The 23973-nt window shown below is 47.5% G+C and overlaps 2 protein-coding genes across 12 annotated transcripts in view; both read left to right on the forward strand.

Annotated features, from left to right (window-relative positions):
- Positions 1–13605, forward strand: part of MAVS (mitochondrial antiviral signaling protein) — a 27435-nt gene extending 13830 nt beyond the window's left edge. For 4 of the 9 annotated variants that reach the window (XM_084855325.1, XM_084855326.1, XM_084855328.1 and 1 more), the window contains 5 exons: positions 2138–2182; positions 3414–3607; positions 4197–4863; positions 6203–6318; positions 10779–12314. In XM_084855325.1, coding sequence (XP_084711451.1) covers positions 2138–2182; positions 3414–3607; positions 4197–4863; positions 6203–6318; positions 10779–11486 — 1730 coding nt within the window. In that variant the 3' untranslated portion in view covers positions 11487–12314. Of the gene's footprint in view, positions 1–2137; positions 2183–3413; positions 3608–4196; positions 4864–6202; positions 6319–10778; positions 12315–12969; positions 13133–13516 lie in introns of those variants that run through there. The other 5 variants (XM_084855329.1, XM_084855330.1, XM_084855331.1 and 2 more) reach the window with 3 other exon arrangements.
- Positions 13563–23973, forward strand: part of PANK2 (pantothenate kinase 2) — a 26281-nt gene continuing 15870 nt past the window's right edge. Inside the window, exons 1-3 of one of the 3 annotated variants that reach the window (XM_084855336.1) lie at positions 13563–13652; positions 14236–14299; positions 20114–20191. In XM_084855336.1, the coding sequence (XP_084711462.1) occupies positions 20176–20191 (16 nt within the window). In that variant the 5' untranslated portion in view covers positions 13563–13652; positions 14236–14299; positions 20114–20175. Of the gene's footprint in view, positions 13653–14235; positions 14300–20086; positions 20192–22279; positions 22623–23973 lie in introns of those variants that run through there. The other 2 variants (XM_084855337.1, XM_084855335.1) reach the window with 2 other exon arrangements.

Here is a 23973-nt window from a genome sequence, read left to right on the forward strand (position 1 = left end):
CTTTAGGGAAAGGATTAAGATTTGGCTTTTTCAGGGTAGCTTTTTGTTGGGTTGTATGCTACGGAATAGATTATCCCCTTGTCTGAGTTGTTTTCCTTCACCCCGTATGTTTTATTGACATTTTTCAATTAACAAAAATGTTGACTCCTCCACTGTGACACACACCCTCTACCTATGACTTAGGAGGCTCTTCAGTATTAATAAATGACGAATAACACCCCAAATCTGTTCAGGTGGTATCACTGCCATCACTCCCACTTTACCATAGTTCCCCAGCTGGGCCGGGAGCACCCTTGATCTTTATAAATCTGAACACAGTAAGCAGAACTGAGGAGAAAGCATCATGGAGGAGGTCTGTGAGGAAGGTATCACACCACACAATCTGCTGAATATTCAAAATGGGGCTTATTTATTCGCAGGCAAAAAGGCAGGGCTTGCAGACAGGAAAACATGGATCCACATGCAGAATATATACTCAGGAACAAAAGAAACAAAGTTGTTACCACCCCTAGCTTCGCCGACTCTGGGAGCATTTGGATCAGGGGCGAACAACTTGTGGCCCTCCAGATGTTACTGGATTGCAGTGTCCATCACTGAGCCTTATCATTCGCTATTCTGGTTAGGGCTGATGAGAGTTGCACTCCAGCAACATCTGAAGGGCCACAAGTTGCCCACCCCTGATATAGGGAGTAGTGCAACTGTGTGTATGTGTGTGTGCGAGAGAGAGAGAGAGAAGAGAGAGAGACTGACTGACCATGACAGGCTTAGGAAGAATTCTTCACCTTCCCTCCCTCCAGTTAACTGCCTGCTCCCCAGCTGTCGCTTCCAACTGCTACTGAGGCTGTGCTCATACCCCCTCCTCTCCCTAATTGCACCATGGGTTGGGGGGGCTCCCTCTTGTTAGACAGCTGCTCAGGCCCAGCTACCAAGCCTGCCAGATCACTTTATTAAATCCACAGATTAGAAAGGGAGAAGGAAAGGTAGCATGGCAAAGAGGAGGTCAGATTTACAGAAATAAACATTGTACAAGCATGTTTATAGATAGAAACACATAGAGGCTGCTAGTAGTGAAATCCACATCCATGCCATCGCTGAAAGCCAGGGTGGTTAACTTGCGGGCCACATGCGGCCCTCAGGAAATCTCCCCTGCGGCCCATGGGTACCTTAGCCAGCCACACACCCCACCCAAATTCCCCTGCTCACACCTCTCCCACTTCACTTTTTCCCCCTTTGGTGGTGTAGAATGAACTTTTTGCCACTCTAGCCCTCCAAGTCCTGTCTGAAAAATAGCACTATTGAGAGGGAAATCACAGAGTATGGAGGGCTAGAGTGTCTTCTGCCACTCTAGCCTGCTTTGTTCCATGGTTTCTGAAGGAGAGGAAAGGTGGCCACTCGAGCCCACCAAACTGTGTGGTTTCCCTCTGAATAATACTACTTTTCAGAGAAAAAACGCAGAGATTTGACAGGTTAGAGCAGCCACTTTGCTTCTCCTAGCAGGAAGAGGAAAGCCTTCCCTCCCCAGGGAGTGGAGGTTTGTGATCCTGATCCCGCTGTGGAGAGGAGATAATGGGGGAGTCTCTTTGCGGGAGTGAGTGTGTGTGTGTGTGTGTGTGTGAGAGAGAGAGAGAGAGAGAGGGAGGGAGGGAGGGAGGGAGGGAGAGAGTGAGGGGGGTGGTATGTGTCTGTATGAGAGCGAGTGAGTTGGAGTGGGGGGAGGCTATACTTGTGTTTGTGTATATTTGCGTGTGGGAGAGAGGGATGGAGGAGACCTGCAGCTCCACGCACCGTTGGCTCTGGCCACGGCCACTGACCCTCTGCCACCACCCCGGCTGTAACCAGATGCACTTTACTATCAGCAGAGGCAGGTACCAATTTTTAAAGACACTTCTAATGTTAGAAGAAGAAACTTTTTAAAGGGTTGCATACCAACTTAGTCTTGATGCCTGCCCATCTGCCTGTCTAGGACAGACCACCCCCCCACACACACCTTTCAGGAAGCCATTAAAAGTGAAGTGAGGCGTGGGTGCGCAGTTCTCCTGGGAATCTGTCTAATCTGGGTTTTTATGATTTTGAAGTCTGACGATTGCTTCCTTTGTTTTGTTTTCTGTTTTGTCTTTGCTGTTACCTTCTGATGTAGCGATCCCTGCAGTAAACTTGGTATCCCAGGCTCTGGGTTTTCAAGGCAAGCACGAGTTTTGGTTTGAAAAGACTGATAAACAGCTCCCTGTGACTAATCAAATTTGCCAATTGACCATTAACATCTGTAGTACTATAGACTTTGGGGCCAGGCGCTCTTCCTCAGGCGCTGGACTGTGAGTGCCAAAATAAATGTCCCTCTTGCTTCAGCCAGGGCCTTTTTTGTGTGCCTTACTAGAGGCTCAGTCTTGAGGGACAAATGCGAAGGTGTAGGCAGTTGTCATTTTAATTTTAGTCCAGCGAAGTGAGGGGCTTCCAGGCCAAGGCGCCACTGTCTTGTAGCAGTGATACACCACCACTCCAAATTTATGCAGATAATCCTATACTCCAGGGGAGAGAGATGCCACCACTACACCGGGACATTGTCATGTCCTACATTCACCAAGTACAACAGCGAGTGAAAAGCGCGCACACAGGCGGCTCTAAAAAGCATGGAATGGGGCAACAACAACCGCAACATCCCTAGCAACCATGGCAACACCGCCAGTGCCCACCAGCCATGACCAGTTTGGTGATGGCCTGGTGAAGTTGCAGAGATGTCCACATGTGAGCCTGACACAGGAGGACCCAATCCACCTGTGCAGACAGGGAGATGCCCCGCCTAAGCCCTCTCACCCCACCCACGGTGACACAGTCCGCCACGTATCCTGCTGCTATAGAATCTACCGCTGTGTGATTCACTGTGGCACAGGCAGGAAGACACCAGCAACCAAGACCAGTACCTAGAATTGTGCCTGGAAACAGACCAGGAGCCAGGGTGGCTGTCAATGCACTGCAGTAACAGGATCGGGATGTGTTTGCTGTGCTGTTAAAGCATGCCCTCCAGATGTTTTGGACACCAGCTCCCAGCCATCCAAAACATCTGGAGGGCACCAGGTTGAGGAAGGCTGTGTTAGAGCCATCTGAGTGTGGAGTTTCCGCCACCCACTATGTAGTATGCGGTATAGTTTGCTCTGTCTCCTGTTGGGAACATAGGGAGCGGCCTTATACCAGGTGGGACCGTGGGTCCTTCTAGCCCAGTATTGTCGACATTGACTGGCAGCAGCAGCAGCTCTCCAGGGTTTCAGGCAGGATTCTTTCCTAGCCCCACCTGGAGGTGTTGCTGGGGATTGAACCTGGGACATTCTGCATGCAATCCCCACCTAGGGCTGTACGTGTTGCCCGTCCCCATACCCTAACAGAAATTAACTGCTGCATCCCTGCATGTGTTCCTCCAGTGCCTCGAAGCAGCGCGTCAGCAAGTTCCAGCCCACCTCCTGGGATGAATATTTCCCAGTCAACGGAGTCGGGTGCCACGCCTTCGCCCTTGCCTACAAATGCCCCAAGGGCGGTGTCCTCCTCCACAAACCAAGCCTTCCAGGATATGGGCGATTACAGCGCTCCCATTCAAGAAACCGTGGTAAAACCTAAGGTTGGTTGGCTTGTTTTCCCCTTGACTTTGGGTCTGTCTGCTTTAGTGCCGGGCATGCGTAGCCTTTTAAAATTGGGTTAAATCTCTCATTGCTGTTTTACCGTCTTTGAAATGCCATGGGTGTGCTGTGTGCTGTGTGGAGCATCGGACCGGCTGTGGCTGAGCGGTAAGAGCTCGTGTTTTGTTTGCAAAAGGTCCAAGGACTGGTCTCTCGGGGAATGATAGGTAAAATCAAGGGAAATTTCCATGTCTCCAGTTGTTCTCTTCCCCATCAAGAAATATACAGTAGGGAACTGTATTACACTGTGTTAGGTTTGAGATACTGGGCCAATGAGAAGGTGTAATGGTGCTACTTGGTCTTACCTGCTGCCCCCACTAAGCCTCTGGGCAATGTTATACCACCTTGACATGGTTTCTCATGACTCTAAACAGCAAAGAAATATCAGACATAATCTGCCATCACTTTAAGATATTAAGATACCATGTGACCTTTGCCAAGTTCGCGTCCTTCCCTGTCCCGGACCCATCTGGGGAAGAAGACTTCATTGCTCCACCCTAATTGCATTATGCCTGTGATTTTCCTTTTCAGGCCACAGGTAGTGCCAAGAAGCCAGAATCTTCCAAATCTTCCAAGAAAAACACAGAATCAGCATCTAAGCCCGGAATTGAAGGGGAGAAACCTGCTTCTGTCCAAGCCCCATCAGCTACAAACGTATATCCTGAGCCTTTGACTCAAGGCCATCTGGGAGAGATGCCTGGGGAGGCAGTGCCAAGTATTGTACCAGTTTCCTCAAGTTCTGATGCAGGTAGTTTGGAACAGAAATGGGATGGCCGCCAGCAACGGCCTGTTTGTGTGAAAAATGGGTATTTCGGGAACTTCAGTCGCCCAACAGACAATGGCGTATCTCTAGCACCAGCTGCTGTTCGTAGCCCCGAAATTCCCGGTAGTCAGCCGGAAGAGAATTCCTACATCTCTTCTGACAGCTCCCCATCGGCTCCAAGAGGTCAAGATGAGCTGCAGACTAAAGAATTGCCTAGGGGAGAGAAGGTCCAAGCCCTGCAGTATCAAAGTGAGGACCTGTCGGCTAATCCAGGGAATGCAGGGAGCCCCATCTGCACACCAAGACGCTTTGACGTAGGCCTGGACCAAATCCGGAGCCAGTGGGAATGTAGCGCTCATGCTGCAGTGGTGGATTCTGACGAAATGCCTGAAGCTGGTCCGATAGGCTGTGTGCCTATAAATCCCCAGAGAAGGGGTAAGGGTGTGCCATGCTCGGAGCCCACTGCAGTAAACAAGCCCCAGCCAGCTTGCTCTGATCGAGACCCGCCACCCACTTGTTCATGAGAAGGGGTCAGTGATCGGTATGCCCATGTACACCGGTTGCTGGGGAACTGGTGCTGTTGCGCTCATGTCCTCCTTGTGGGCTTCCCGTTGGGGCATTTGCTTGTCCACTGTGCGAACAGAATCCCAGGCTAGGGACGCCTTTGGTCGGACCCAGCAGGGCTCTTCTTAGGTTCTTAAGGATGCAATCCTATGCACGTTTAGATAGAAAATAGTCCTACAACTCCCAGTATGCCCCAGCCAGCCAGTACTTTTAAAATGTCTAAACCTGCATAGGATCACATCCTAACTTGCTTGTGACGGGAATGAACATAGGAACGCCGGAGTCAGCCTTATAACAGTCAGACTATTTGTCCATCTAACCCAGTATTGCCTACTTGGATTGGCAGCTGATCTCCAGGGTCTCAACAATGGGGGTGGGATGGGTGGGGTGTATTTCCAGTCACCTGCTACTTGATCCCTCTAACTGGAAAGGGCAGGGATTGAAGCTGGGACCTCTGTCTTAGAGAGCCTGTGCTTTATCACTGAGTGAGGGTCCTTCTCCAAGGTACTCTGTGAAAAGCCCACAAGGCATCATGGGTATTAGTAGGAGCGTTAATATCGTGTGTGGCACTTTACAGAGTACTAGAAGACAGATCCCTGCCCCAAGAGGCTTACACTTTAATGTTTGACCAGGGCAGACAAGAGAAGAAGGGGGAAGAGATGGAAGCAGGCATAGCAAGGAGAAAAATACATATTTCATGTACTGACACTTGGGCTTAGTTAACCAGTCCTTTCTCATTCAAATGGCCAGTTCTTGCATTATTACCCTTCCTGCCTGTTGCTGTTATCTGAAGAAGCCGTGCTGAAGATCCCGTGGTCCCATTACATTGAATCAGGCATGGGGAACTCAGGTCAGGATGTCAGAGATCACGTGCCGGCAATGGGCAGGGCCAATGCTTGCATGTCCCCCCCCCTCATATTTTCACACACAATCACCCCATTCACTCGCGCACAGATGTGCACACACATTCCAGACTCCTCCTCAGCTTGAGCCATACAGATCAGTTGAAGCTGGGGAGGGGGCATGTTTATCCCCATTGTGGCACACTGGGTGGAGAGGTTTAAACTTCTGTCAGTGCTCAGCTCCCCCTTAGTCCATCAGGAAATGAGCATATTGCTCAGGTACCCTGCACCCTTTCTTTTAGGCAGCTTCAGCTTCTGCCTTTGACGGTCCTCTTCCATTGATGTGATCTCACCTAACTTGCTTACAGGGCTTACAACTGCTCCGAGTAATGTGTACACCGATGATCTCAAATCTCCTGTTCAAGAGGAAAAGCTGCCTTTTAGCAGCGCAGATGGCACAGTCGCTGCTCCTGTGCATGAGGAGGTAAGCTGTTGTTTGCCAGCTCTAGAGATGTTTGGAGGTGTTGAAGTTGCAGGGAACAAAAGTCGAAATTTTGGGAAACTTGGGGACATAAGAAGTGGCCCTAGGCTGAGTACTTCTAGAACCTTCTGCATGCAGAGTGTGGTACCTAGAGCAGCATGGGAACGATGGTCTAGGCACCTTGCTCTGATTGCATTGCCAGGTACCTGCCTGTTTTCTCTCCTGCTGGCTTTTCTGTGCCACCTCTCAGCAGCAATACAAAGATACCAGGCGTGTACTTAGGGGCTGCACAGAGGGGAGAGAGAACTGTGTGTGTGTGTGTGTGTGTGTGTGTGTGTGTACGCACACTATGCAAGAAAGGAATGATGGTACCAGCTGCTGAAAATGGTGCTTTTATTTATGCAAGCATTTAATTAAGAGGTCTATAAGTTTTTAATAACGCCATTTAAATTTAATTGCAATCACTCCCATAGTAATAACAACAACAACAATTTTAAAATAGCCCTTAAGACAGAACAGTAGAATTGGTCATTCTTCCTCTAACCCTTACTCTACTGGTGGGGAGGAAAGACCACTGTGGGTTGGAGCATGAGTACGGATGATGGAATACATGAAGGGTGGTGGTGGTAGAGAGAATGTGTGTGTGTGTGTGTGTGTGTGTGTGTGTGAGAGAGAGTGAGAGTGAGAGAGAGAGAGAGAGAAAGAGAAAGAGAGAGAGAGAGGCACACAGAGAGAATGAATGGATGATAAAAGGGAGAACAAGGGAGAGAAGGGGTGTTCCCTTCCCACTGCTAGAGAGCCATTGTGGTGTGGCTAGAGTGTTGGACTGGGACTCTGGAGATTTGAGTTCTAGTCCCCACTCGGCCATGAAGCTCACTGGGTGACTTTGGCCCACTCACTGACTCTTAGCCTAACCTACCTCACATGGTTGTTGTGAGGATAAAATGCAGAGGAGAAGGGTTGTGCATGCCACCTTGGGCTCCTTGGAAGAATAAGCAGGATATAAATCTAATAAAAATAAAAATAAATCAATAGTATGCAGTCCAGCACCACTTTCTGCAGAGGGAATGTGGTCCCCCACTTCAAAAAGGTTGCCTACCCCCTGCTGTAGGCAAAGGTTACATGGAGCCTTCCCTCTCCGCTGCTGTCATCCATTTTGGTTCCTCATGGCTACTCCGAGATTGGCAACATCCAGTGGCTCCTTGGGCCTTGCAGGGCCAGATTAACGATAGTACTTTTTAGTGCTTGTGCTGCTTGGCACTTGTCAAGCCCACCTCAGACCAGCCCACCTGAATAATCTCATGCAGCCCTCCCCCAATCTAGTGGCCCCCTGGCATGTGGCACTACTGCTTCCATCATCCCTGACCTTTGGCCATGCTGGCCGGAGCTGATGGAAGCTGCAGTCTGGCACATCTGGAGGGTACCAGGTTGGGAGAAAGCTGATCTCACTAATCCTAACAACATCCCTGTAAGGAAGGCCAGTGTTCTCCCCACAGAAAAAATGGTGGCATGCCTAAAGCCACCATGTGGGTTTGTGGTCCAAGCGAGATTTGAAGAAGGGATTTCTTCCCAGCTGGCCGCTGCAGTACGTCAGCTCCTGGTTGTTGTATCGGTCATACTGATGCTTGAGGATCAAGATGCTAGTAAGGTGCAGGGGCGAAGACATGAAGGGAAAGGCTGGGAAGAAATTTAGAGGACTGGTGATTTGGAGTAGCTAAACTTGAGGGAGAGGGGAAACTGCTGAACATAAATGGGCTGCATCCAGTATGGTGGAAACGCAAGGATGATAGCACAACCGAACTCCCCGCCCCCGTCATCCCCCTGTGCTGCCTGTAAAGCCGCTCCTGAGGGTTGAATGGCACCGGGTACAGAGAACAGGGGATATGGGGTGGGGGGAATCGGGAACCGTAACAAAACCCCTTCTCTCGTCTCCCTCAAGAGGGCGTTTACCTCAGCCTGGGCAGCTTGTCTCCCCCACCTCAGGCTTCCTCCTTTAACAACCTTTTAAATACTCGTATATTTCTTTAAGAGCAGTGGAGTGTGTCAGATGCGCCCTGCTAGTTTTTGCCTTGGTTATGTATGAGTAGTGTTATTATGAATCAAGTACAGACTCTGTGTAAAATAACCAAAACCGTTTATTTAGTTTAAAATAACTACTTAAATTATAAACGATTTCTTTAATATGACGTTCTTGCTCCTGGCTACGATGTCATTTAATCTCCTAACCTGGCCTAAGGCTACGATCCCCACCCCCCCATCCCCAGGAGATGGTGCTGCTTATCAAGCCAATCCCTCTCTGAACCCCCTGTGTATTCAGCTGTCCCCTTTAACCGACAGTCCTTCCCTCCAGCACCTGTCCCATCCCACATTCTCACTGACCAGTCACCCAGACCAGGTGCTCAACCAATCTTAAGGTCCCATATGTTCTCACTCACTCTTCAGGCGACCTCAAATGTATGGAGAAGCTATTAAACCATAAACACAGAGTTTAAATAAATAAGACCATGGGGCAGTTTCGCCACAGGAACCCTCACTGGATTTTCCACAGTTCCCTCGTCCTCCAGCATTTCCTGAGGGTTCCCTGACCCTCGGGAGAGTCTTTGGGGTGGGGGAGCTGCAGTGGGGAGAAGGAGGCAAGGAATTCCTCCTGTGAGAGCATTGCGTTGGATGCAATCCACTTTTGTTTAATTTTCCATGTGGGGGTGTTTGCCAAAAAGAGAGCTATACGTTTTGAGAAGAAAATAGATAAAAATAGATGCTCGGAACTTCCATAAATAGAGACAGGTTCGATGTTCCATTTCATAGAAGGGGCCATTGAGGCCATGGAGTCCAACCCCTTGCTCAGGGCAGGAATCCAATTTAAAGCACAATTTAAATAAAGGAATCCAATTTAAAGCATAAATCCCATTTATGGCTGGCCAGTCTCTGCTTGAATGCCTCCAGTGATGGAGAGCTCACCCCCTCCCAAACACTGGCTCCATTGTCTGAATCTTCGGACCATTAGGAGGTTTTTCCTGATATTCAGCTTAAATTTATATATTTAATTTATTAATCGCCCATCTGGCCAGTCACCCAGCCACTCTGGGCGATGTACAACAATAAAAACAGTTCATACAATAAAATTCAACATTAAAAACATCACATTACTAAAATTACCCTAGCCCACCCCAAATGCCTGCCTGAACAACCACGTTTTTAATGCGTGGCGGAAGCTCATTAAAGAGGGGGCATGGTGGAGTTCCCTAGGGAGGGAGTTCCACAGAGTGGGGGCCACCACAGAGAAGGCCCTCTCCCTCGTCCTCACCAGCCTAGCTGTCCTGGCTGATGGGACAGACAGAAGGCCATCCGAGGCTGATCTTGTTGAGTGGCCTGTCTGGTGTTGCTGGAGGCGCTCCTTAAGATAGGCTGGGCCAGAACCATATAGGGTTTTAAAGGTCAAAACCAACACCTTGAATTCGGCCTAGAAAACAACTGGTAGCCAGTGCAGCTCCTTCAGCACTGGAGTGATGTGATCTCACCCACAGCTGCCTTTAATCAGGCCAGCTGCAGCGTTCTGTACCAGCTGCAGCTTCTAAACCATCTTCAAGAGTAACCCCATGTAGAGCGCATTACAGTAGTCTGCCTTCCTGTAACTGAAGCCTGTAATTTTGTGTCCTGCAGTCACGGATGATAGAGCACAGGTTGCAGGCCTATTCTGTGTGACAACCCTTTAGGTCAGGGGTGGGGAACCCCAGGCTCGGGGGCCCAATCCAGCCATCCAGGATTCCCCAGATGGCCACACTGGCTTTCCCCAGCTCTACCCCTTTCCCCCAACCACCGATCATTTGGTAGTTTCCCAGCTTTTGTGCAGTTTTTTCCCCATTCTCAAAGGTTGAAATGCCTCTCCTAAGGCTTACTGACTGGCAGCAAGGGCTTTAAACTACAATAGGTGGGTCTTTTTTGTATTTTTGGTCCCACCCCCTTTGCCTTTGGCTCTGCCCACCAATGGAACGTGACTCAAGAGCTTCTCTGAAATTGAATTTGGCCTTCAGGCTGAAAGAATTTCCCCACCCCTGCTTTTGTACTCATATCCCCCCTTAGTCTTCCCTACTCAAGGCGAAACATACAAAGTTCCTTCAGTCTTTCCTTGTAGGACTTAGTTTCTAGTCCCTTGATCATCTTTGTTGCCCTTCTCTGAACCTGTTCTGGTTCACCTGAATCCTTCTTAAAGTGTGTGGTCCAGGACTGGACACGATGTTTGAGCTGAGGTCTGGCAAGTGCAGAGTACAGTGGAACTATTACTTCCCATGATTTTGAAACTGGACTTCTATTTATATGGTTTGGCCTAGTACTGACAGCTCGTCCTGTGTATTTGGCTCAGTACTGACTGTCAGAAACTCTCCCAGGTCTCTGCTACATGAGATCTTCAGCTGGAATTGTCCTTCCCTGTTTGAAAGGCTGAATTAATGTCTTGTTTCCCGCAGGTGACTTGGCCTCCAAATGACGCAGGCTGCAGCACCGTGCCTTCATGGGGGACTGGGAGCCGTGCCCTTCGCCCTTCTAGAGTTGACCGTGTCTTCTATAGCAATTGTGATGACAGTGGGCCCTGTAAACCTGGTGTTCTGAATTCAGAGCCAGATGAAGGTTTGGCAGGATCACCTGGCCAACGGTTGAGCAGCCAGGAGACCAATGCTGAATATTCTGGCAGGTCGTCCAGATTTTACCTCAGCAGTGAGTTCTCTTTAACAGATGACCCTTTACTGCTGAGTGATCTCAGCCAGAAGGGTCAGTCTGAAGAGATGTGCCCTGTTCCAGCTGTAGGTACCACTTCCGGAGCTGGCGACGCTTCTCTTCCACCAGTGCGTGGCAGCCACCAGGATGGCAGCTCCATCCAAAACTACAGCATCCATCTGGTGGAGAATCCCAGTGCTGACCTCACCGAAGCACCTAATGTGCTTGTTTTGGATAGTGACCCCAGTAGCCGATCTCCAGATGCTGTCTCTAACGCAGTGACTGGATATCAGCCCATCAGAAGTCCCACTTCCTGCCCTGAGAATTCTGAGGATCCCCTCGCAAATGAGCGAGCCGGTGCCATGCCCCCACCGACAGCTAATGATTATAACTTGCTCCTTGTCGGTTTTGCCCTAGCATTTGTGGCAGCCATGGCTTTTGCGCTGTACAAGAAGAAATAGAAGCTTGGCTTACAGAACACCTCCCAGCCAGCTAAAGATCGGTAATAAATTCCCATGTTGTAGCCAAGCGTTAGAACCCCTTCCTTGCCCGCCAATGCCTTATGCTATGTGTCAGAAACACACTCCCTGGAATGAGCATTGCTTTCTTTTAATATACTTTCTCGCACAGATGTTGTGTGATGCTCCCAGCAATTGATTCCCCTTTTGAACCTGTCAGTTGCCTTAATGTGCGCTGCCTTTAGTGCAGGGCTAGGCTGGCTTCAGACTTCAGATCTTTGTTTTTCCCCAGAACCCTGAGGTCCACCAACTGGCGCCAGCTGCAAGATAGGGGTGCAGGCTGGCAGGTGCATGCTAAGAATGAAAGAATAGGGTGCCTCTGAGCACATGCTCCACCCAGGAATTTGTGATCAGTACCAGAGCCAAGCTCACAAATCCTTTCACCCAAAAATCCATACCTGGTTTCCCCCCAAGAGTTCTTTTTCAGTAACCTAATCTAGGGGGCAGGGGGGGATGAGACTGGTTACTATGGAAACCCTTCCCAATCCACTGCAAATCACCCAGAAATCTACCAGTAGATCCATCTACCTTCTGCCCACCCCTGCTTTGCTCCACCTTTGACTTTAACCTAAAGAATTGGACCTTTTATTGTGATGGGTGGTATTTCACATCTGGACAACCATGGTGCAGTTGGTTACGTCACCCCCTTGGCAGGCACAGGCAAACAACCTCCTTCCTGACGCAGTGCCTTTGGTAGATCTCTCTGGTGGAACAATGTACTTCATTAAGAAAATAAAAATAAATGATACAGTGCATGGATTTTAGAGCAGTTATGCAACACTCTTTTACCAATTCTGCTGGAGCTCTTGTGCCTGAGCTGTTCTTCACTTCCAGATTCAGTAGCATAATACAACTGCTTATCACCTACTGAGGATAAAGAAGAGGGCATGGTTATCTCCCATTACGCCCTGGACTTAAGCACTTCATGAAGGTGTTGCTGATTGGCTGCTGTTGGAAGCAGGATGATGTGGACTTTTGAGGCTCCCTTTGGGTCAGGGATGATGGTTAGAGCAACAGGAAGCTAGTGCTTGATAGTGCAATTGGAAAGTAGCCCAAATTAGCCCTTCTGGGACAGGTCTAAACAAGTCAGTGGAGCTCTTGAAAGGGAGCTCCACAGACTTATCCCATTCCGGAAGTACTAGTTTCCTGAGTTGTGCTATGGAGCACTGGCTTCCTGTTGCACTAGTGGTAATTCCTGCTGCCCATGGTCTGATCCAGCAAAGCCATTCTTAGGTTGCTAGAATCATAGAATAGTAGGGTTGGAAGGGGCCTACAAGACCATTGAGTCCAACCCCTGTTCAATGCAGGAATCCAAGTCAGAGCAACCCTGACAGATGTCTGTCCAGCCTCATCTTGAATGCCTCCAAGGTGGGAGAGCTCACCACCTCCCTAGGTAATTGGTTCCATTGTCGTATTGCTCTAACAGTCAGGAAGTTTTTCCTAATGTTCAGCCGGAATCTGGCTTCCTGTAACTTGAACCCATTATTCTGTGTCCTGCATTCTGGGGTGATCGAGAAGAGATCCTGGCCTTCCTGCCTGTGACAACCTTGCTAGATTTCAACTGATCTCTAACAGAAGCTTAATAAAAGGTTTGTATGGGTTGTACCTGATTAGAGGGCCTTTCTTTAATATCTGTCTTTTAATCCCCCCCCCTTTAGCATTTCTCAGGCTTAGTAGAATCCCAGTTGCCTGATTGCCCAAATGCCTACAAAAATGAGTGTTTTCTTCTTAAGCATTAAAAAAAAATTCTGCTGGATCCCTAGGGACTGGACACACTTTCCCTCAGCCCTGTTTTTTCTGCAACCAGATAAGATATGCTTCTCCAACTTGGTGCATGCCAATAGTTATGCTAGCTGAGGATGATGGATGTTGAAGTCCAACACCCCTGATAAGCACCAGGTTGGGGAAGGCATAAGACCAAGGGCTCTGTTTGCAGTCAGTTTGTATACATGTTTATTATTTGTTTATTACAGATTTTGTATCCTGCCTTTCCATTTCTTGAAAAACACCCAAGGCCCCTGACAATGGCAATAATTAAAGACAAATCAAACCCAAAGAAGAGCAACAAGTAAAATCAACAATAGCAAGGCGTAGTAAATTATAGAAGAGGTACAAAATTATTTCTGCAACTTCATACTGTTCCCCCTTCCTAGACATCGTCAATCCCTCGTCCTTTAATTGCAAAACTTTTCTTTAAAAAACTTTGTGAGGTTGTACCATTCTGCCTGCCTGCCTCATGCGCCTGTTCATCTAAAGACTCTGATCATTGTACATGCTGATTTTTTAAAAAATACATTATTAGTAGAAAGTGTGTTTGGCTGCTTCACAATCCCATCTTCATGTGCGCACATTTCTTCAGGACACTGCAGCAAATATGTTGGGGGGTGGGGAACAGGATGCATGTACGCACATAGCTACAATTGTGTAAATTCAGCACTAACTCAGAAAATATCAAGTGGCAATTTTGGGAGAAGGAACTGCTTATGTTTGGGAAAGTTGTGAAGCTTTGTTCTGGAGCAGAAAAGGATAAAAGCAGAATGTAATAGGGGGAGTGTGCTAGTGCAGACACAATTCTTCAGCAACTTCCTTCCAGTTTCCTTGTGTGCTTTGAGAACGACCCCCAGGGATGCAGATGCATAGAAGATCGTTCTCCCTGAACTAGCCTTCCTGTTGCCCTTTTGCTTTTTTCCAGGAAAATTTTGTGAGCAAGATCCAATGGGAAGGCAGCTCATCCTGTCTCTTGAAAAATCCATGGAGTGAGTAATTCCATTTTAACAGGTTTTGCATGTGTTCTTCTATGGAAGTCATTCCAAAAGATCCCTTTGGCCAGAAAATATTGTTGGAACTGGCCTTGTGATGGCTCATGGCTGTACCAGATGCCTTTAAGAAAATATAATTAATGTTCAGTTGCTACTAGGAACATAAGAAGCTGCCTTGTGCTGATGGGAGTTGTAGTCCAAGCCATCTGGAGGGCACCAGACTGGGAAAGGCTAATCTATGCTGAATGGCAGCAGCTCTCCAGCGTTTCAGACTAGATGCCAGCAATTGAACCCGGGACTTTTTGCATGCAAAGCAGGTCCTCTACTACTGAGTGCCAGAAGGTTTGTTGTGCAAGGTGCATTGCTTATGGTGGATCCAGACATCTTTTCTCCAGATTGTTGTATACTAGTGGTAATATCACAGTGCCTCAGCCCTCAAACAGTAAGTTTTTGTTAACAGGGAACTGTTAACTGCCTCATGAGTTGCAATTGTAAATGCTCATGAGTTGTAATTGTGAATGCTACATTGAGGCTGTTCACACAACACACTAACCACACTCAGTGGTTGAGTGTGGGTTGTTGTTGAACCATGGGTTAGTGTGTTGTCTGAACCCATGACATTTTCCACAGAGTGGCTTGTTAACTATCCTGAACAACCCAACAACAAACCATGGGTTCTCAAGTGGCTTGTTCGAGAAAAATAAGCCACACTGCATGCTTAACAAGTCACCCTGTGGAAAATGTCCTGGGTTCAGACAACACGCGAACTCATGGTTCAACAAGAACCCACACTCAACCACTGAATGTGGGTTAGTGTGTTGCGCGAACAGCCCCATTGACTGAAGTTGAACACATATTGGGAACCCCTGTTAGGCTGTGCCTGCAACATCTATAGTGATGGGCGATCCAGAGGGAACAGGCTGTTATTCCCAGGCTCTGCAGACAGAACAGGTGCCAAGCTTGGTTTCCTGGTGTAGCTTTTTTTAAAATGGATGTTAGGTAGTAGAGCAGGAGAAAGACCCCTTCCCGTGGTCTTCAGAGAGCCACCGCCAAACAGAGTAGGGAGCATTTTCTTTATTTCAAGTATTTATGCTCTCCTTTTTCATGAATAGTGCTCAAAGTGGTGTATAAACCTTTAAAAACATAGACTTAAGTCATAAGACAATTCAGCAGCATGCGCTTTGAAGGATGGCAGTAGAACAGTAGATAGGGCCTGAAAGAATAAAATAGTTTTCAGTTGGTACTTAAATATTGATGCTTCCGGTGCCAAGTGGGGAGGGGCAATAGCTCAGTGGTAGAGCACTTCCTTTGCAAACAGTGGGTCCCAAGTTCAATCCCCAGCATCTCCAGATAGGGCTGGAAAAAGCCCTCTCTCTGAATCCTCGAAGAGCCACTGCCAGTCAAGGTCCACAATACAGTGCTAGATGGACCAGCGGACTGACCCAGTACAAGGCAGCTTCCTATCACCCTGTGGCCAAGTAGACATCCCTGGGGGAGGGGGGTATTCCAGAGGTGTGGTGCCATGACCAAAAAGGCCCTGTCTTCAGTTGCTGCCCCCTTAGTTCATTTGTTGGAGGCACCTGGAGCAGCTGCTGTGGACCCATCAATATTGTACTGGAGAGCAAGAGGCTAGACTTCTGAAAAGTTAATCAGAGATGCTTTTGTTATTCATGCTAATTTGGATCAGTTCAGGCCTTAGCAAGTAACATTTATTTAGCATTTAAATCAGAGATTCCAGGAAGGGATAGATGTTTACTGGACAAGACAGTTCTGGGCAAGACAGACCAGAAATGTCAGAAATTCCACAAAACACTTCAGCGCATGTAACAGGCTTTATAAAGTGCTGGAAAAGGAGGGGCTGTTACTTTCTGTACCGCACAAGAACTGGCCAGCATTGCTCAATCCTCCAAAATGGGAGTTTTTTCTTTTTCCCCCCCTTTCCTTTTTTCTTTTTTTTAAAGAAAAAGGAAGTTAGTCATTGCAAATCTGTCCAAACTATAGAAATCATGGGAAATTACAGGCCAGGTGTATCATACTGTGCTAGATGGACCAATGGCCTCATGGACCAAAGGCAGCTTTTTATGAAAGACAACCTCCACCCCCCCCCAGATACAGAGACTCACATGCCTGAACCACTTGGCAATCTTTTCAAATATTTCATTGGATGAAAAAACTTTTATCAGGTCCTGTCTATGGGATCACTCAAGCATGGGTGTGCTTACTTGGGCTGCAATCCTATATTCACTCCCTGGGAGTAAGCCCTGTTGAATTCACTGGGGCTTACTTCTGAGTAGACATCCCTACGGTTGCACTGCTAGTCTTTTTCTTTTAAGTGGGAAGTGTGCATCACAAATCTGCTGTCCTATGCAACTTACTTAAGTGTAAGTTCCTTTTATTATATGCTACCTTTCTATATATATATAAAAAGAGAGAGAGACAGAAAGGCAGCATATAATAAAATAAAATACAAGGAATTTACTCCCAAGTATTTTTCGGAGCAGCTTACCAGTACAATGTGGAGCAAAACAAATCAAAAGGGCAGCAGATAAAAGCATAAAACAGTGCCATAAAAATTTTAAGGGCCTGGGAAATTTAAAAGCTCTTCCCCTGGTGCTAGAAAGTCATCAGAATAGGTGCTACAGTAGGCCAGTCCCTGGGAAGATTATTCAACAGGTGGGACACAACTATGTTCAACGGAGCTTATTTCCAAGTAAGTTGTGCATAGACTGGTAGCTTAACTAAGGTTATTAGCCTGGGCAGCATTTTGCAAAACCTCATAATTTTACATTTTATTTGAAGGCAGTCTGTTTCTTTTATCCAGCACTGTAGTGCACTTTTCTCCTGATATAAAACATACAAACAGCAGCAGTGGTATGACTATCCTCAGGGCTATATGTAGTCCATGCTAATAAATCGGGTGGGCAACCTTTTTTCTGTTGTGGGCAGCATTCCCCCATTGCTGCTGGTGGGGGGGGGGGCAAAGTCAGCCATGGGCAGGGCCAGAGGCAAATGTGGGTGAGTCGACACGACTTTCTCTCTGCCACCCCTTTTTCTCCCTCTCCCTTCCTGCTAGGGAAGGGATATATCATTCTTGACAGAGGTCTGAATTGATCACACACAGAAGGCTTTCGGAATTGGGCCAAGGGCTTTATGTTACCCACCATTCTAATAAATAAAATTTTGTATGCATGCAATCCAAACCTGTACCAAGGAAGGCTAAATTGTGTGGCTTGGATCGCAAGATAATTTAATTTTAGGAAGCTAAAGGAAGGAAAATTTCCCTTCTTCCTGTATCCATCTGTGCTCCCCTCACCAATCCCCTTCGGGGGGGGGGGGGGCCTCTCAGATGGGCATTGGCCAAATTTTGGGAGATACTCCCAGCAGTCCCCCAAACCCCATCCCACATTGTTCAGAAGCCCCCCCCCCCCCCCCCGAGACTTTTCAGGGAGAGCAGGTTGTTGCAGGATGGATGAGCGGATGGGAGATGTTTCTTCCATGAACTTAAGTCTTTATCTTGGGATCCAAACCTGCAGCTGTCCACATCATATGTTCTTTTATTTTGCACAATTCATTCTGGTTTTGCTAGCCATGTGAAGAGGGCAAGGAGCTGGGTGGGGTACTGAATCCCTGCCCTCAATCACTGGGAATCTTATTTGACTATCTTATATAAAGTTTGCTTCAAATAATGCATTCTGGGCACCCCCACCCCACCCCCTGCCCTGTACTCTTGTGAACTGTTGCACACAACGCTTACAATCTGCTGCATTACTCACGCACCATTATAAGGTGATGGGGTGTTGAGCTTTCAGTGCTGGATCAGACTGAACTAACATACATGTCTTGCGAAGGGGGGAAACTGGGTCAGGCTTTCTTATCCCCCCACCCCCAGTCCCAATCTGGAAAGGCCTTTTTTATATAAACAGAGTGACCTATGGGAAATTGGATCTGGTAAGTTCCATTGATTAAATTGTTCTTATTGCCTCAAATCAATTTTCTCAATAGAAACTGCCTTCTATCATGAAGGGTATAGCTATCTGATCCATGGAGATCTCTTCCTCCACCCTCTTTTACAAAGCCTGTTAGTGTTGAGGCTCTGGAGGGGAAGCGTAGTTCACAGTGCAGGTGTCATTAGTTTCCACCCAAACTAAGCTAGTTCTTGAATGTGTGTCATATTCTTCCAAGGAGCTTCCGACCAGCATCATGCGGACTCCAGCGGCACGTAGATCCAAAGAGTTCCCCCCCGCCACCTCACACACACAGCAACACAGACACATGACCTTTAAATGTGAACTTGGCCCTACATCCATACATGGGGCCTGAGGAGGCCTTGCTCTCTCCCCCGCCCCTTTCTGCAGCAGATGGGTTGCATATGCATGTCAATCAACCCTGGAGGTGGGTTCTGGTTTTTTGGTTCACAGAATGGCTTCCGTTCAGTGAGTCTCCTAGGTTGGAATCCCTGCTCAGCCGCATTTCCCATATCCCTGTACCCCACTGACTTAGGTGAGGCTGCCCTCTTGTTCTATGCAAGCATTGCCAGCAGGAAATAAAACTTGCCTATTCATTACATCTGTTAATTCCCGAGAAATGTTCTTATGGCATTTGTACTCCACATATGCCTGCAGGGTTAGGCTTCCATTTCCTGCACTGCTCTCTTACTAGGCTTATATCCCCCCCTGCTTCTCCAACTCCATCACTTCATAAAATGATCCCCACCCCCACTTCCGTAACTAGCACTCAGTGTCTGTCTTGCTAGCATTAAAGCAACTAAGCTTTCCAAAGTATTAACAATTTCCAGATGCAGAGGTATAACTGAGACAGTATTTGTCTTGGATGTCCATTGACTGGGTTCTCTCTTTTTGCTGTTGATAAATTCTAAGGCAGAACTAAGCTTTAAGAAACTGCAGGGGTGGTGTCAAGGAAGGAAGGAAATGCAGCAGTCGCGTTTCAGCTAATGTTGTGGTAATACCCGTAATCTATGTAAGTGGGTTAGTGGGTTAACATGTGCATCTATTCAGAGGGATCTATGAAGTGCACTGAGACAGCAGTCAGCATTTTAAAGGATGTATTCGAGTACCAGGTTGCTCTCTCTCAAGTACTAAATTGCCCTGTTTTTGGGCAAAAGTGAAAAGAACAAAATGCTGGACCAAATAGGCCATTGGGCTGAGCCAGCTCTTATATTCAGAGGGGTGTACAAAATCGGTTTTCAACTCTGCTGTGTCTGTTTCCTTGTCAGTGTCTTTCAGCACACCCTTGTGCATGTCTACTCAGAAGTAAGTCCCACTGTGTTCAATGAGACTTATCCCAGTATACTAAGGATTGTACTTTTAGTCATTTACTACAGAGTAAGTTCCACTGACCTCTAAATTCTGAGCAAACAGGATTGAGCTGCTAGACTACAAAAAGAGCTCTTTGGCCAAATTAAGGCTGTATGCAGAGTGGCCAGATGTAAAAGAGATCAGGGCTCCTTTGATAGTTGCATAAAAGTAATTTTTTATTATTGATTTAAAATATTTTCAACATGCTCTTCATCTTAGGATGCCACGGTAGCAGCTTGCCATACAAGCTACACTGCTGAAATTCCCATTTCTATATATTAAAGATTCAGGAGCCCTGTATAGTTCTCCATCTGGCCACCCTCTGTAAAGTTAAATAAAACCAGTTCTTTAAAAAAAAAATCAAGTTAAGCTGGATATTGTCATATATGTGAACATGCAGCTAGCTTGACATGTAGAAATTAAACCAATGGAGCTTTTCCTGGCATAGAGATAAGTGGTTTGGGTAAAATTAATCTCCTAAATTTTTGTGTGTCAGATTGCTGCTATTAAAGGCACAGGAAATAGAGCTAGTAGAAAAAGTCAGCAGTGCAATCCTATATGTGTCTTCTCAGAAGTAAGTCATGTTCAATGAGGCTGGCTCCCAGGTAAGTGGATATAGGATTTCAGCTTAATTGTATTAACAGTTCAGGTGGATCTTATAAATGTACACAAGGTATGGGTTCCCAACTACACTTTATTTCATATTTTGTTATTTTTATTCTGTCCACAACCTTCCTGCTTGTCCTTCAGAACAATTTAGTGACTACTGGGCAGGATGCATAGAGGGGAAATGGTTTCCTGCCAAAGTTTTGTAACTTTCCCCAAAAGAGGAGGTGAAAGTCACAAGTCACTGCTAAAAGAAAAAAGTTTGTTTTTTACATACTCAGGGAAAGCTCAAGCTGTGGCCTTGGGTAGGGGGAAGATTCACCTGTCAACCTTTAAAAAAAAGAAAGAAAAAGGAGGGGGAGGTGTTTGAAAAAGCAAGCACATTAATATGATGGAATGGGATTGTTTATTTGTTACATTTCTATACCACCCAATAGCTGAAGTGCTTTTACAGATGTTCCCTGTTTTTTAATTTAGTGTAAAGATCTAGATGAACACTCCTGCATTTGAAGGATATGGCATATAAACATTAAAGGTGTTTTTTTTTTAAGCGTTCAAAAGATATACCAAATGGAACAGCTGTGGTTGTGTCATTTGTCTCTGGGAATGTCAAAAGTGCTATTCAATACATGCCTGCAGTGTACGGAATTGTAGTCCACACACCACTCACAATTTCAATGGAAGCACTAGTCTGGAGCAAGTGTGTGTCTCATTTTTATGGTGACAAAACCTTGTGGTTAACTGCTGGGGAAGTGTGATTCCTCACAATCAAAGGGGCCCCGTCTGGAAAGATGTCTGCAACAGATGGAATAATTTTTACAGTGATAATTGTTTTAAAAAAACCATTAGTGTAAATGAGAAATTTGCTATATACCATGTTGTGTGTAAAATGTTTCCCACGATGGCGAAGGTGGGATTAACCCTTCTTATCCCCACAACACTCCTGCATAGTAACAAAGGGTCCAGAAATACATTTGCCACCTTCTAAACAGCCCTGCTCAACTTTTAGTGGCTAGCTTGACTGCACAGAAATGCGGCAGGTGACGCTTTTCCTGGCATGGGGACACATGACTGGAAAAGGTTCACCTGTTTAATCTCTTAACAAATGGTTTTTTTCAAGTGCCACAACGCTCTCTTGCTGCAACAAACACACAGGCACACCCTCTGGCATTGGTTTAGTGTGTGTGTGTGGCAGCGGCAGCTGTTAAAAGGCACAGGCCTGGTCAAGAAGATGGCAACCCTGCCCATCTTCTAATTCTGCGATGGTTGTCAGCTTTTTAATTGGCTGCTGCAGCTATACCTTTAAGAACAGCGTGGACGTTCGCGCCAAGGTGAGCTGAACACCGCACATGACGGGTGACGCTGTGCATCCCCGTGATACGAAGAGCGCCACCCAGTGACGTGTGGATCCAAGCCACTGTTAAGCGCACACGAACAGGCCAGGCCATATTTTTGCCCTGGTCCTTTGGCAAAGGCCTCTGGTGTATTGGTTTAAAGCGAGCATTACTGAGGTAATGTCTGTGAAGTGTTTTTGAGCACTGTTTTCCATATATATAAGACATATACATACAATGGGGCCATTAATCTATATATTTAATTAACAGCCCATTTGAAATCTGCGTATGTAAATAGCATGCTGATTGTGCGCGCGCATTTTTTTTCCTTGCACCAAATCCTGTCCTAGTTGGGTAGTCATGGATACCTGACGTACCAATCATCCTCTTAGCTCCGCCCTGTAGCTCAATCCCGTTCGTTTCACTGGAGTGTAAACTTGTCGCTCCCCCTTCTGGAGGAGACGGTTGGCTACAACGATTCCGTTATACGTCCCGCCCCTTGAGGCCTAATCCCAACAGTGTCGTGGTGGTCCAACTTTTTTTTTTGCTCTTGTCAATCTCCATGAGCGGACGACGTTAACTGGAGACATTCATTCTTTGCCCCCACCCCTACGCGCTTTCTCCAACCTTGTTGGCTAGTTTATTTATCGCTCTAAACAAGGGCGGCCCCGATTGGTGGACGTTTGAGGAAGCCTTATTCCCCCCCCTTTCTCTGAGGAGAAAAGGGAGGGAGCGAAAAGGGCGTTTGGCGCAGGCGCAGTGCCTGCTTTGGCCACTGCTGTTTCCGCGGCGAATGGGGCTGGGCACCGCTGCGGATGGAGCCTCTGCAGAATGGAAGTGGCACTGAGGGGGCGACGCGGCCAGCGCCTGCCACCGCGACGGGAAGCGAAGCTGGAGCCCCCGCCGGGCAAGCCCTGCGGCGGGCGCCCGCCCCTGCGGCCCCCGCCGGAGGCTGGCGGTGCGGTGGCGGGGCTGGGCGGGCGGAGGCCGTCGCGGGCCGCGAGAAAGAGCGCGCCGGCCCCGCCCTCCGGCCGCGCCTCGACTCCCACCGCAAGAACCGCCCTCGTGAGTGACCGCTAGGGGGCGCCGGGCGCGAGCCGCGCCTGTGAGGGAAAGGGGCGGCGCGGCGCGTTTGTGGGCGGCCCCTGGCTGGGGGCGGGGCGGGCGGGCGCGTTGTGGGCGGGGCCGAAATGACGAGCGGGGCCGATGCGCTTGTGGGTGGGGCCTGGATGGGGGCGTGGCTTGCCATCTGCCCAGGCGTGGCTTGCCATCTGCCCAGGCGTGGCTTGTTCTGAGCTCTCGACCTCTGCGTGAACCTGTATACCAAGATAATTTATTTTTATTACACTTTTGCCCCATTTTTCCACCAAGGGTGTACAGCAGCAGCCTTCCCCGGCCTGGTGCCCTTGAGATGCGTTGGACTGCAGCTCCCATCATTTGCAGCCAGCATGGGAAATGGCCATGCTTGCCGGGAGTTGTGGGAGTTTTCATCTGACATCTGGAGGGCACCACATTGGAGAAGGCTGCTGAACAGTGTGGTGGACGTGGTTCAGTTTTGCCTTCACAACAGCCGTGTGAGGTAGGTTGGGCAGAGCGAGAATGTAGGGAATGGTGCTGGCTCAGAGTAGCTTAATGAGCTTCATGTCTGAGTGGAGACTTGAAAGTGCGTCTTGCTGGTTGTGGCCTGATATTTTGGAGGCTGGCGTTTACAATTCATAAAGAGCCACCTGGTGGAGACCCACATAACAAGATTGTGTTACCTGCATGGGATAATATACTTTGGTAATAACAAACTTATGACCCCTATTTATTTACATATTTATGGGATTATAGTCTTCCATTCAGTAACATTCCCAAGGCAGCTTACTAAATTTCAAAATGCATCAAGGCGTTTTTTGTGTTTTTAAAAAAACACAAATAAAAAAGCCATTAATAAGCATACTAAAAACAGCAAGATCCACACAAGCAGTATAAAAACAAAACATACCCAGTGCCAGCCAAGAAAAAACAGATGGAATTGAATTAAATGGCCTAAAACATAAAAAGGTCTTTGCCTGGTGGCAGCATGTGTACGTTAGGTACACATTTGCACACGTGCACATGCTGCATAACGAGAGAACAATGATTTCAAGATGAATTTTTTTTTAAAGTCATGATTTTAGTATGTGTGCATTCATTCTTTTAATATATCTTGTGCCCTCCTGCTGTGTTGGATTACAGCTCCCAGCATCCCCAGACACCCATGCTGGATGGGGATACTGGGAATTGTAGTCCATCACAGATAGAGGGCGCCAGGTTGGGGAAGGCTGTTGTAGAGCAGTTCTATTCCTTCGCCCCTTTCAGGACTGCTGTGTCCAACATTACACCACCGCCATCTTCACTGTCCACTCTGTGCATCTGATGAAGGCCGTGCCAC

Source organism: Heloderma suspectum, chromosome 5 (genome assembly GCF_057233095.1).
Source record: "Heloderma suspectum isolate Gila_16-S chromosome 5, 16-S_ref, whole genome shotgun sequence".
Lineage (NCBI taxonomy): Eukaryota > Metazoa > Chordata > Lepidosauria > Squamata > Helodermatidae > Heloderma > Heloderma suspectum.